General features: G+C 39.9%; 1 protein-coding gene across 4 annotated transcripts in view; it reads right to left on the bottom strand.

The window, feature by feature from the left end:
• Positions 1-13,545, bottom strand: part of ADAM12 (ADAM metallopeptidase domain 12) — a 201,723-nt gene that overhangs the window by 7,199 nt on the left and 180,979 nt on the right. For 3 of the 4 annotated variants that reach the window (XM_083506121.1, XM_083506122.1, XM_083506124.1), the window contains exons 17-22: positions 12,177-12,254; positions 10,741-10,849; positions 7,486-7,621; positions 6,231-6,342; positions 5,405-5,587; positions 267-821 (exon numbers count right to left, since the gene is read on the bottom strand). In XM_083506121.1, the coding sequence (XP_083362247.1) occupies positions 540-821; positions 5,405-5,587; positions 6,231-6,342; positions 7,486-7,621; positions 10,741-10,849; positions 12,177-12,254 (900 nt within the window). In that variant the 3' untranslated portion in view covers positions 267-539. Of the gene's footprint in view, positions 1-266; positions 822-5,404; positions 5,588-6,230; positions 6,343-7,485; positions 7,622-10,740; positions 10,850-12,176; positions 12,255-13,545 lie in introns of those variants that run through there. The other variant, XM_083506123.1, reaches the window with a different exon arrangement.

Here is a 13,545-nt window from a genome sequence, read left to right as displayed (position 1 = left end):
ATTCCTTTCCATTCATTCAGGTCATGTAGGGTTTACTGGCATCTCTTCACCTTAATATTTTACTGTCATTTGTTTTATGCACATTTTATTCATGGCACAAAATATATTTTAACAATTAATAATTTTAAGTGGTTGTAATTTATGCCAATCAGCTTTTTTTCAAGTCAGTGAGGGTACTGACATCTTGAAATGACAGCATCATTCAATAAATACTAGTGTCCTTAAACTGGTATTACTTAAGCCCCTCCCCCATATTTTATGGCAGAGCTTTGGTAGAATTTGTTTGTTTCGGGGAATTTTTATCCAGTCCCTCTCACCACATCAGATTGCTTCTCAAATTTATCAGTGGGAATATACTGGCTGATAAGAACAAGCAACTGCAGAAGAACTGCCGTACCTAAACACATGCTCAGGAAAACAGATGCTTATTTAGATGACTGGAACAATTTTGTGAGTGAGAAACTAAGTTAGCCATCGCAGTACTTCCCAGATGTTGATTTGCCCACCAACTCTTCATCCCTGATCATTGCCCTTGCTGACTAGAACTGATGGGAGTTGGAGGGCACCATGTTGGGTATCCTTGAGCTAGGTTTTCCCAACAAAAAAGAGCCAATTCTAAGATATATTTTATAATATTTCTTAAACATGTTTTCTGTTGGAAACGCACAACTGAACAGCCAAACCAACCTGACAGGGGCAATTTGAGGCACAGGTTTTGGAAGCCCAAATACTTCTGTGGAGGAACTCTTAAACTGAGCAGATTTGTTCTTCTGAGGATCAGCTGGCAAAGGTTTTCGAGGAGGACTTGGCTTGAAAGATTCCTATAATACAATGTAAGTTCATAGAATTGTTACTATAAGATTAATGAAATAGCTATTTTATTATATAATTCTTCAGTCATGAAAGTATCATTTATTTCCCATAAGTCCTTCAAATCATGCTTTAAATTGAAACAAACATTAAAATTATGTGGCTCCTCACTATTTCTATTTGTAGAAAATGAAAGTACAATATTAAGAGACAATGTTGTTGTTGTTTAGTCGTTTAGTCGTGTCCGACTCTTCGTGACCCCATGGACCAGAGCACGCCAGGCACTCCTGTCTTCCACTGCCTCCCGCAGTTTGGTCAAACTCATGCTGGTAGCTTCAATAACACTATCCAACCATCTGGTCCTCTGTCGTCCCCTTCTCCTTGTGCCCTCCATCTTTCCCAACATCAGGGTCTTTTCCAGGGAGTCTTCTCTTCTCATGAGGTGCCCAAAGTATTGGAGTCTCAGCTTCAGGATCTGTCCTTCCAGTGAGCACTCAGGGCTGATTTCCTGAAGAATGGATACGTTTGATCTTCTTGCAGTCCATGGGAATCTCAAGAGTCTCCTCCAGCACCAGAATTCAAAACCATCAATTCTCTGGCGATCAGCCTTCTTTATGGTCCAGCTCTCACTTCCATTCATCACTACTGGGAAAATCATAGCTTTTACTATACGGACCTTTGTTGGCAAGGTGATGTCTCTACTTTTTAAGATGCTGTCTAGGCTTGTCATTGCTTTTCTCCCAAGAAGCAGGCATCTCTTAATTTCGTGGCTGCTGTCACCATCTGCAGTGATCATGGAGTCCAAGAAAGTAAAATCTCTCACTGCCTCCATTTCTTCCCCTTCTATTTGCCAAGAGGTGATGGGACCAGTGGCCATGATCTTACTTTTTTTGATGTTGAGCTTCAGACCATATTTTGCACTCTCCTCTTTCACCCTCAATAAAAGGTTCTCTAATTCCTCCTCACTTTCTGCCATCAAGGTTGTGTCATCTGCATATCTGAGGTTGTTGGTATTTCTTCCGGCAATCTTAATTCCGGCTAGGGATTCATCCAGCCCGGCCTTTCGCATGATGAATTCTGCATATAAGTTAAATAAGCAGGGAGACAATATACAGCCTTGTCGTACTCCTTTCCCAATTTTGAACCAATCAGCTGTTCCATATCCAGCTCTAACTGTAGCTTCTTGTCTCACATAGAGATTTCTCAGGAGACAGATGAGGTGATCAGGCACTCCCATTTCTTTAAGAACTTGCCATAGTTTGCTGTGGTCGACATGGTCAAAGGCTTTTGCATAGTCAATGAAGCAAAAGTAGATGTCTTTCTGGAACTCTCTAGCTTTCTCCATAATCCAGCGCACGTATGCAATTTGGTCTCTGGTTCCTCTGCCTCTTCTAAATCCAGCTTGCACTTCTGGGAGTTCTCGGTCCACATACTGCTTGAGCCTTCCTTGTAGAATTTTAAGCATAACCTTGCTAGCGTGTGAAATGAGTGCAATTGTGCGGTAGTTGGAGCATTCTTTGGCACTGCCCTTCTTTGGGATTGGGATGTAGACTGATCTTCTCCAATCCTCTGGCCACTGCTGAGTTTTCCAAACTTGCTGGCATATTGAGTGTAGCACCTTAATGGCATCATCTTTTAAAATTTTAAATAGTTCAGCTGGAATACCATCACTTCCCCTGGCCTTGTTATTTGCGGTACTTTATAAGGCCCATTTGACTCCACTCTCCAGGATGTCTGGCTCAAGGTCAGCAACCACACTACCTGGGGTGCACGAGCCATCCATATCTTTCTGGTATAATTCCTCTGTGTATTCTTGCCACCTCTTCTTGATGTCTTCTGCTTCTGTTAGGTCCTTACCACTTTTGTCCTTTATTATGGTAATCCTTGTACGAAATGTTCCTTTCATATCTCCAATTTTCTTGAACAGATCTCTGGTTTTTTACATTCTGTTTTTTTCCTCTTTTTAAGAGACAATATAGTGCTTTAAATGGGGGGGGGGTTTGGAGGGGGTTATTGTTATTGTTACTATGGTATGTGTTTTTGTGTTTTTATATTATAAACTGCCCTGTGATCTTTGGATGAAGGACAGTATAGATATTTAATAAAATACATCAATACTCAGCTACGAGTGATCGCCAAACAAGAAAGAATATTAATGAATAAATAAAAACCAAACAGGTGCAGAAATGATTCCCTCTGAAGGAGGTCCAAAATTATCCCTTTAAGCAAATCTCTAGTGTATTTTAAACACATGATTTTGCTGTTTCAAAAAGGGAAAACAGTATGACCACTAGCATTGGGCTGAAAACAAAAAAGAAAACACTGAGTACAGCTATCATGGGGACACCTCAAATTTACAACAAATTGAACCATAGATCTCTCCTATCTCTTTTCTTTTAGGCAATATGAACAGATTATTGCTGGATACAAATATAGGTATAGCAAATGCTGTTTCCATTTTTCTTTGAAAGATGGTACCAAGAGATAAGTCTGATGATCTCTTAAGAATTGACAACACACACACACAGTCTTCAGTTGCTATGCCTGAATTGTTCAAAGTAGGTTAATTTCAAATAAAAAATTACAGTCTGCAGTAAGAGTGTCTTTAATTACATCCTATAAGGAGGAAATGCTGCTGTTAAAATACATATCAGTAGAGGTGCTAGATTTCACAAGAGGAAAACAGTTCAGACTTTATTTTTTTCAGACTTTACAAGGAAAACAGAAGCTGAAACATATGGAGAAGAAATATTACTGAAATACTATATGTTTATAACTTACAATTCTATTACTGTAGCTCTTAGCAGTAACATACTTTGAGAGGGGGGAAAGGGTCATGTTTTATCAGAAGGGAAAAGATTTTATTACATAACAGGTTTTTCCAGTATGAAGAGCATTTATGAAACAAAGATTGTATAATTATATTTATATGATACATGTGACTCTCTCCATACATGAAATGAATGTGTGGGGCTGCATGGACCAGCCACAACCACTGCTGTCACCACGCTCCCCCATGAACATCTATTTGACATTAATCAGAGTTTTCCGCACATGTAGATGTACAAGTGGAGAGTTCTCCTGACTTCGTCTGTGAAATGCTGCTATTCACTCCTTAGAGTTTGTGAACTGCCTAGAGAGGTGGATCTTATATAAATCAGTTAATAAATAGCAACAGCAACATGTAAAGTGCTTCATTTGGAGATAAAAATTGCAATGTTAGAAGAACAATCCCCTACCTCAGGAGAGGTTGTCAGTACAACCAGGGCAATATATAGAAATAGACATGAAAATAGGTTCCAACCTTTTGGGGATGTGTTGCAGGATGGCCTTTAGAGCTATCATTTGCATTATTGCTAAAGTTCTGTGTGCTGGGGAGGCCTGTTCACTGACCCAGTTTCCCCAGGGAGTGTTACTGTAAGTCTTTATAGATCAGATGGATTTATTCCTTTAGCTTTAGATCAGTAATTTTGGGGGCTTTTTAAATGTGTCAGTTTTTTACATGTAAGCCAGGGAAATGGTTTTCAATATAACCGCTAGCTCTTGTTACTTACGAAAAAATGTTTTTATACATTAGGCAGTTATAAATAGTACTTCAGTATAAAATTCCTGTGGACTGTCTTCGGATATGAAACATAAAAGGGTCATAATATATCCAATTTCACATTTTAAAACACATGCTTCACAGCAATACCTATATATCTTTCGATTGTGAGTTCCAGAGACAAAGGGTCAGACTCAGCTATGCAAATATTTTCCCTGATATTTCCCCTCTAATTTTAAGCAATTGGGGAAGTAACAGTCTTGATGACATGATTGCATATGGGAGAGGAAACATATTACTTTCCCTGTGGTTTGTTTTTCTTACCAAAATCACCCCTCTAAACTGATTTGGGGAATTATATGAGGCCCAGAACACACTGTGCAATGAAAAGCCAGTCCAGTTCCCTGGGTGGATAAGAGCTGAGTTAACTGGCCATTTACCTCCTCCCATTTATTCCTTATTCTCTAAATGGCTCTTATGGCTCTAAATAAAATAAAATTGACTCATTGACTCAGTCTCCAGATTCCAAAGACGACATATAGTACAGCCAATCTGAAACTGCAAGGGGGTTGCATGTTTGAATGATTCTGCATGTAAAAATGTACTTCTTGCATTTAGAAAAATTAACACAGATAGGAAAAGGCAACACTTTCATTCCAGCTTCCCACAGGAAGGGTGTTCTTGAATTATGGGATAAGGGGCATTCCGATCCTTAAGATGGCACGCATATTGTAAGCATATACATCAGAAAGATGCCACAAAGTACCACAATATGCTGGTGTAGCAGAAAGAGATGTCAATGGTAATATTTAGAATGGAGGTATGAACAATAATTACATGCCGTTTCAGCATGCCCTTTCACTCTGCTATGAAATCAACCAACAAAGACATAACAAAAGAGAGAGATTGACTAAAATGGAGCAAACTATTCTATGGTGTGATTTGAAGAATCAATATGACATCTAAATAGCTAGCAATCCAGTTCTGCTCTGGACCGATGGTGGCTGTAGGTGCCATAGATTTGAAACGGATAAACACACAAACACGTACCTGATCACATCTGGGTGAGGGGCTGGCAGACAGCAACCTTCTGGAAGTGGGCTGCGGACATGGTAATTCACACAGTGGTGGGACAATACGCTCTGGTGGGCTTGACCATGGTGTATTCTGTGTCTTCACAGGATTGCTAACATTACCTGTGTGATATCGTTGCAGTCCTTGTGGATCATGTCTCTGCAGATCCATAAAACAATATTATACCAAATCAATTATAGTTTAAGCATGATGAGGCCAAAGTTTGGCCTTTTTAGATTTCACTGATTTGAGTGAAAGAGAGAAAGCAAGAGGAGGGGATCGGGGAGGAAGACTCTGTGTTCTAAGTATGAGATTAACTCTCCCACTGAAATCAATGGGACCTAAAATACTTAACTTTCACTGGAGTGGATCCCTATAGCTCTTCTCAGACGTATCTTATAATTAATAGGTGTAAACACTATTGCTTTCAAGATTGCTTTTAACTGCCACTTGTTTCATTTTTAATATGGCCACTTTTCCTTTCCTGAAGTCAAGGAACAACCAATTAAGTTTCCAGAAGCTTACTCGAACACTAATCCTTGAATGTTAGAAAGCATTGCCCCTGTCTGAGATGGTGGCTGCAATCCACAGTCGAAATACATTTATTTATTTTATCTATTTTCTCCATCTGTCTAGAACTTAGAGACCAAAGTACATTTTTAGGCCTAGATGGCTTTCCCTTTATTTCATGTATTAATAGAAATACTCTAAAATTTCACTATTTCATTATATCACCCCATATAAAAACACTTCAAACTTATGGGAAATATTTATATCAGCAATACTTTGTGTGAGAACCTACCTTAGGTGTATTCAAATTTTGTGACTTTTTCACCAGATCTGTACTACTGCGGGTTGTGATAGAAACATGATTAGGTTCAAATGAACTGGAAGGCCTTGCTGGAGTCACAGACCTGAAATACATACATGTGTGTATACTTTTAACAGAGGATTTTTTTAAAAAAATCTTTACTTTCTTTAGTAAACAGTGAAAGTAAAATCCATCCACCACACTTGCAGCAGGAATAAAAAAAAATATTGATTTTTTTTTGTTTAGAGCCACTAGTCTGTTAAATTAGCTCTTGCAATCTGTGGAAATGCTGCTTTACAACACCCGAGAGACTCTTCTAGTGATGCTGGTGCTTAAGCTGTAATGACCTCAGCTATGGATATTGTGGTTCATTCAGTGGACTAGAAACAACAATGCTACTCCAAGGTTTCAGTATTTTAAGCAGGCCAAAATAAAGGCAAACTTCCCTTTTTAACTGCTTACCCACAAAGTGAAATAAAAAGAAGGGTGTGTCTGAATAGCAGGTCCCTGTGGCCTTGATGCAATCTGAGAAGTGCTCTGAGAAAAACGCAAGCATGTAGTTTTCTGAAACAACCCTCTTATATGAGGGCCTTGCCACCTGTGCTAGTCTGGCAATGACCCCCATTTGATGCATGGGTAAGCAGCAGAGGGTGATATTTTTATTTGCCTGGAGCAGGGATGGACAGACCCATTAAGAGTCTGGTCCATCCCAGTTCTCAAAGGGGACAGGACTAAGCCCATCCCATTCTGAAGTGGAATTTTAAAAACCCACCTAGAAGCACACATCTAAAAGCACAGTTAAATGTTTGCACACCTCCATTCTCTCTCCCTATTCCCCCTTTTAAAACCTCTGAAATAGTGTTTCCAGTCACCTAAAAGCCCGAGTGCTAGAGCACAGGACTCCTTGCCATTGTGTGCCTTGAAATGAACAGAGAGTCCCTGTGGGAGTAACAAGGCTTGATGATATTCCATTGCTCCCAGCGGAAATTGTATGGGAGAAAGAATGGTTGTCCCATGTAAGCACTTGGGACAGCTGTGTTCTCTGCACCCAGTACAATTCCCCTTGGGAGAAGCAAAACATCCTCAATTTCAATATGAAGCATCATCTTCTCATCTGCAGCAGCCATAGGAGGAAAAGCTGCCTTTCCCACTGCTGTCATTGAAGATTTTTAGACTTAGCGTGTAATAACCTTGTGCGATCTCTATCATGGTTCATTTTACAAAAGAGAGTACTTATATATCATACCTTAGTTTCTCTATTGTAGTCTTCTTATTAATAAAGAACAATCTAATCAAGATCTTCCTTTTGATGTACATAAGTGAACCAGCAACCAGAAGGCACAGGGTGGTTATGAGTAGCCCTATTATTAAGCTTCTTTTATCTGAAACCAAACAAACAAATCCACATTTCTTATGACCAGACCAGTCTTGTCTACCTGATGTCCGCAGTATAACTAACCTTCAGTCAAAAACAAATATTTTGTTTTTCTCAGCTAACTTGTATATTAGGAGAAGTGGCATGGTTGCTGCTCCCCTGTGTCTCCATCCTCTTTGCTCCTATAATGTAGGAATGCATAAATTATATGGGACTGTGGAATTACATGCAGGAGCCATGGCAAAACTACTACTATGGGTCCCACCCACCTCAACCGCCTTGAAAATGGCATGGCTCTTCTCATTTCTCCAACTTTGTTTTCATATCCCATGTTACTACTATAGCAGAGTTTAGTAACTTCATGGAAAAATACTGTGGGGAAATAAATGGCAACCACGCTGCTCCATAGCAAGAAGAGGTCCTGTGTTTCAGCACTGACACCCTCCATACCTATTCTTGCCCTCATTTTTTTGGTATATTTGCTGTAAATATTAATGGGGGTTGATAGGAAACAGGGGAGAAAATGGGTAACAGCAGGACATCCCACTGCACTTTTCTTCAGAGCAGAGCTTCAGTAGTAAAAACTAAACCAATTGCATGGAACTCAGAATAAGCAATTAAAAACAATTTGTCTTCACATAACTCTCTTGTATATTATTTGAGGTGTCAGAAAGATAAAGCAAGTGTGTGAAATAGTTTTGAGTAAAGCTCACCAGGTTATTTACAGATTTTCAGAGGCGCAGCTTTGTTAGTCCATTGTAGAAAAAACAAGTTTTGTGTCTGGCATCTTAAAGAATAACAGACTTATTGTAGCGTTAAGCTTTACTTAATTTTTTAAAGATACTTAAGCCATATTTCTATATTTTTTTAATCAGACACAGTTGATATGCAAATGCTCAGATAATAATTTAAGCTACTTTAGTAAGGGGTCAAGTGTAAAAGAACAATTAGCTTCTGTAGAAACCCCTAATTTACAAAGCACAGTTTTGTCATTGCAAACAGATTGTTAAAGTAGCAGGACATGTTAATGTGAAATGCAGCTCTTCTAAAAATAAAACGAAGCGTAAAATGAAGGTAGTCGATCTTGATGTACAAATTACATGAAACCAGTTTCCCTTTTCTAGCTACTGCAAATAGCTTACAATTCACACACACAAAACCATGATATAGATTAGCATCCCTACATACTACGGCTATGGTACACATTCCTGGCTTAAAATGCAGCTAGATAATTTCTTTGTCTTAATGTAGATCAAAGCGGGTTTAGGTAGGGGGAAATCAGCCAAAACACAGTATTTCATAAGAAACATCATTGTACAGGATAGGTATGGATTGTGGCGAACACAATGTGCATACCACTTCCCAAACAAGTGGGGATGAACTAGACGCAGACAAAACAGGAGTGCAGACTAAATTCATTATTCACTTGGAAATATGGGCTATTTCACACATGCATGTACATTACTTGATTTATTTACACTGAAGTAGAGCTAAAAGTTATCCAGTGGTGAGGGCCCCTCAAAGCTGGAGCTGGCCCTGTCCATAGGACTGCTCTGAAATGAGTTTAGTACTGTGGTCTAATTTGCTTGTTGAACTCCTGTGTGTGATTATTATAGCAAAGGTCTCTCTCTCTCTTACAGTTCCCCCTTTAGTCAGCTATATCTTGCTGTGAAATTGTAATGCCACTGCATTGATATGGATATTATTATGATGTCACAAGCTCAGCATTACAATTCATTACTGGGACTGGTATGCAGTAAATGCAATCTAATTTGCTTTTCAATAGCACTGTTCATACAAAAAGCGATATCATTTCCAAGCCAAATCCTAGCTGTATATGTAAACGTAGGTTGGATTCTTCTGTCACATTAGTTAAACTAGGAGTACAGCCACAGACATCAGAGCATGGGATAAAGTTAAAAGAGGGAAGTCAAATCCTGTGGAACTTCAGGCACAGATGAACCATATCTGATGCAGCTGTTGCTGTAGAAACCTGAAGTGGTGCTGTCCCCATGACACCAGATGGTGGCAGGAGACCACGCACCCCTGGCAACTGAAGCAACACCATCAAGTCCATGGACTGGGAAGTCACCACCCAGGCTGTCATCTCCATCACCACCACCCTTTCCAGCTTGAGGCACATGCAGGAATGGGTTGGTGTCTATCTGCAGTCCCAGGTGAGTGAGCTCTTGTTCAAGCAAATGGCATAGGGGAAAAGAGCAGGAAAAAACAAGCTCTCACACAGAGAGACTTCCACTCACAACTGCAGGAAGCAGGGCAGTTTTTAGCATATGTGCTGCTGGGGTGCAAATATATATATCCACCCAACGCCCCCTGCCCAAATTTAGTTTAGCCCCCAAATTAACTTATATTATGCTTATGTCAGACACCACGCTTATGCCTTATGTCTTGTTTACAAAAGAAGGGAGGAAAAAAGAACAAACATTTTTATTTGCTCTTTTATACGCTTAGCATTCAGCGTAAAATGAAGAAAAAATGCAACTCGTGGAATTCATAGTGTGTACTCTAGGCGTGTTTTTTGCGGAAATGGAAAACAAACTGAGTGCTGAAATGCATGTGTAGTAGAGCCCTAAGTACTAAGTAGTTAGTCAAAGAAAGGGGGCACAAGACTGTTTAGGGCTCTGCCTGTTGCAGGAAAAACATCCTTTTCTAGCACATCCTGCTCTGTCAGGACAACCAATGCCTTTGATGAGGCTGCAAAAAGCAGTTTTCACCCAGGTTAAATTATTATCTTGATAAATAATTAAGTACTTCTTCAAGAGTTTGAAACATTGTTTTCTATTAGCACATCTATGATTGCTACTATAGTCTGGCAGTAACTGAGAAGAAAACACAAGTAGTGTGTGCCCTGACTTGCACAGACTTTATCTGTGATCTTGCTTGAGCTTATTCCCACAACATCACATTGCTCACATAAGTGGACCACTTGCACGAGCATTTTCAATCTGCAAGAGAGCTGACCGAGGTAACAAACAAACCAGGGAATAGGAAATCCAGAAATGGACACGAACTCTAGAGTCCTCTGTAAACTTGGTGCCCACAGCAAACACTGTATGGCTTTTGCTTCACAATAAAGCTTGCTCTGCAATTAAGTCATTTACTTACCAGATTGTCTAACTGGACCGCTGTCTACACTGCCACCAAATCCTGCCTTGTCACAAAAGGGAGGAGCCCAGTGGGCCTCACAATGGCAATTTTTTTTATTGTTGCAGACCTTAACAACAAAGGGAAATATGCACATGAGTATGGAAAACAGTACATGAACATGAGGGCTCTCCACTGTCTGTCCGAAAACTGTACTCAATAATAATTAAAAGTTATTAAAACAGGGCAACACTACATCTTGATGTGATTGCAGGCTGCACTGCTCCACAGAAACTTGGTTCAAAATGTATCTCCTAATGGAACTAAAAAAAGTCAACTGCAGAATTAAAAAAGCAGTGGTGGAACTGTAGCCACAGAATTGTTTGGAAGTTGCAAAAGGAGGTAGGTAGTTCTTCAGGCCCCCTACTTGTATTTTGTATTAATAAAACTATCGTCTTCTCGTCATTTATGCCCACTTGCCTGTTATTTCCTCAATCCACTGAAGAAACTAAAAAAAGCCAGTCAGTGGATGATCAAGTGAGACTCAAATCCACAATCCACAGAATTATAGCTGAGTTTTCACCTGACCTCATGCTTTAAGAACTGGCAGTAAAAAGTGCTGGGAGCTAATCTAAATATCTTAAGGAATTCAGAGAACTTGTGCAAAAGGGCAGGGGTCTGAGTTTAACACTAAGATGCTTAATATCAATTACTGGAGTGAGAACACATAATTTATAATACATTGTATAGTCACTTTAAAGATCTGCAGGTTGAGGCAGATGATTACCAGAGAGAGGCCTTTCAAACAAAATTCCCAGGCTTTTTCAACACAATTTTAATCTTGCTTGCTTGTTCTTATGTTGTTTTTGAGATCTTCCTGCCCTTTTGGTCTATTATGCAGGTTGTATTTATATTTTAAATGTTTAATTGATTTTTAATGTAAACTGCCCTGGCAACATGTTGGAAGGGCCACATATATAAATATAAACAAACAAATAAATAAATAACAAAGTGTTCATTTTTAAAAATATCTAAGCTCAGCTACAAAACTCAGGTTTGAGGCCCAAATCAGAGTGTAATATGTGAAACATTAACACGAAGTTTTTGAATTAATGTTAGGTTCAAAATTATGTAAAAGAGAATGAAATTTTATTTTTTTAGCCACAGAACATCAATTTGTAGAAAGATAATGATGTTGTAAACCTTTGGAAGATTATTTTTTAAAAATATACAGATATTTTAAACATAGGTATTTCTGTGTTAGGTAAAAACCACGTTTCCTTTCTTGGACACTAAAAAGAGCATTCAAATTGATCCTTTTTGAAGGATACTTTGGAAAAAAAACATTGACAGATATATGACAAAGCATCATAGATTTCAAAAGCTGTAACCAATGAATACTTCATTGCTCTGCTGGGTGTTGGCTGACTGTAAAAAATTGGATCTGCAATACTTACTCCACGCCCGTGACATTTTGTTGCACATTCATGAACCCCAAATACGCTGGTATTTTGGCAGCGGCGGTTAAGACAGATCTATACAAGAAGAAAAGGAGAGCAGGCTTACTATTGCCAGACAATGTATATGCTTATCTTACTTTTTTCTGGGCTGTGCTTTCCAGAAATGCTTAAAATGTGGGAGAGTTTGCAGTCAAGCCCAACAATGCATGACTGTGCTAGTTAGTAACCAAAGGGGTTAATGTCCACATAGCTGTAAATTGCTAGAGAAGGCTAGGTCACACCCAATCACCTTTGTGGAGGCAGGAAGGAAGGTTTGTTTCCTGTTCCTCTCTCTCTGCTTCAGGATGGAACAAACATGCTTTAACATAGCTATCTGCCTCGGATATGTTTCTGAGGTTGCTCTTGCTGTATTTTTCAACTAAGAACATGCACCTGCATTTCTTATCATTTCTAATAAACATCATGCAAGCCTGAGACCTAGTAACTGTGGGCAAACCATTTTAAACTAACCTTGTATTCTACGCTCTGTTTTACTGAAAAGGGGGGAAGGTGTCCCAGCTGCCTTTAAGGAGCTGAAACATTATAGAAAGAAGGTTTAAAACCCCAGTTCTTATGATTCAGAAAATATGCCTAACAATGGGATTTGGACTCTGAAACTTGGGCTCTTTAAAAACAGGCACTACCCCCCCCTTTGTGCTAACTCACACACATTGCTCTATAGAGGATCCATTATAATTACTGTATTTCAATGTGTAATGGTGACATGCTTTTGTGCTGATTTTTCCTTTCCAAAAAGGGGGGTGCGACCATTATCCGGTGAATTACGGGATGGAGGCAGAGGGAAGGGGTTGCAGATGGGCAGCGGAGGTGGTCGCTCACCTGCTGCTTCCCCTTCTTGGCTGGGGTGACCCTCAGAGAGCCAAAGGTGAGTGGCGGCGGCAGCAGCAGCAGTAGCAGCAACTTAGTTCTGGCTTTGCCTCGCCTCAAGGCCAGAGCACGCAGCAAGAGCCCATAGCGCCATGACCAAGCTGCCTCCTTGCCTCTTGACTCCAGAGACCCAAGGTGGTGGCAATAGCAGCAGCAGCCCCGGCCTGCCTTTGCCTGACCTCTCCAGCTACCTCCGCTCGGGGACAAGCCAATGGGGGCCCAAACTCCAGCCCTCGCTGCCTCAGGAGCCACCAGGAATGTGGACCCGCAGCTTGCCTCAGAATTACCCCAGTGACTATTATGCGGGGAATGCTCTGGGACAAATTTTGGGGTCCGGAAAGGGTGTGTGTCTATTACACGGTGGCGACCGGTATGCAGTGAAATATGGTAATATGTCCTCTTACTAATATCCATCATAAAATTATCTATCTACTCTGAT

This window comes from Podarcis liolepis (assembly GCF_965112155.1).
Source record: "Podarcis liolepis genome assembly, chromosome: 5".
NCBI classification, from domain to species: domain Eukaryota; kingdom Metazoa; phylum Chordata; class Lepidosauria; order Squamata; family Lacertidae; genus Podarcis; species Podarcis liolepis.
The sequence above is the reverse complement of the archived record's forward strand: the minus strand, read 5'-3'. Positions and strand labels throughout refer to the sequence as shown.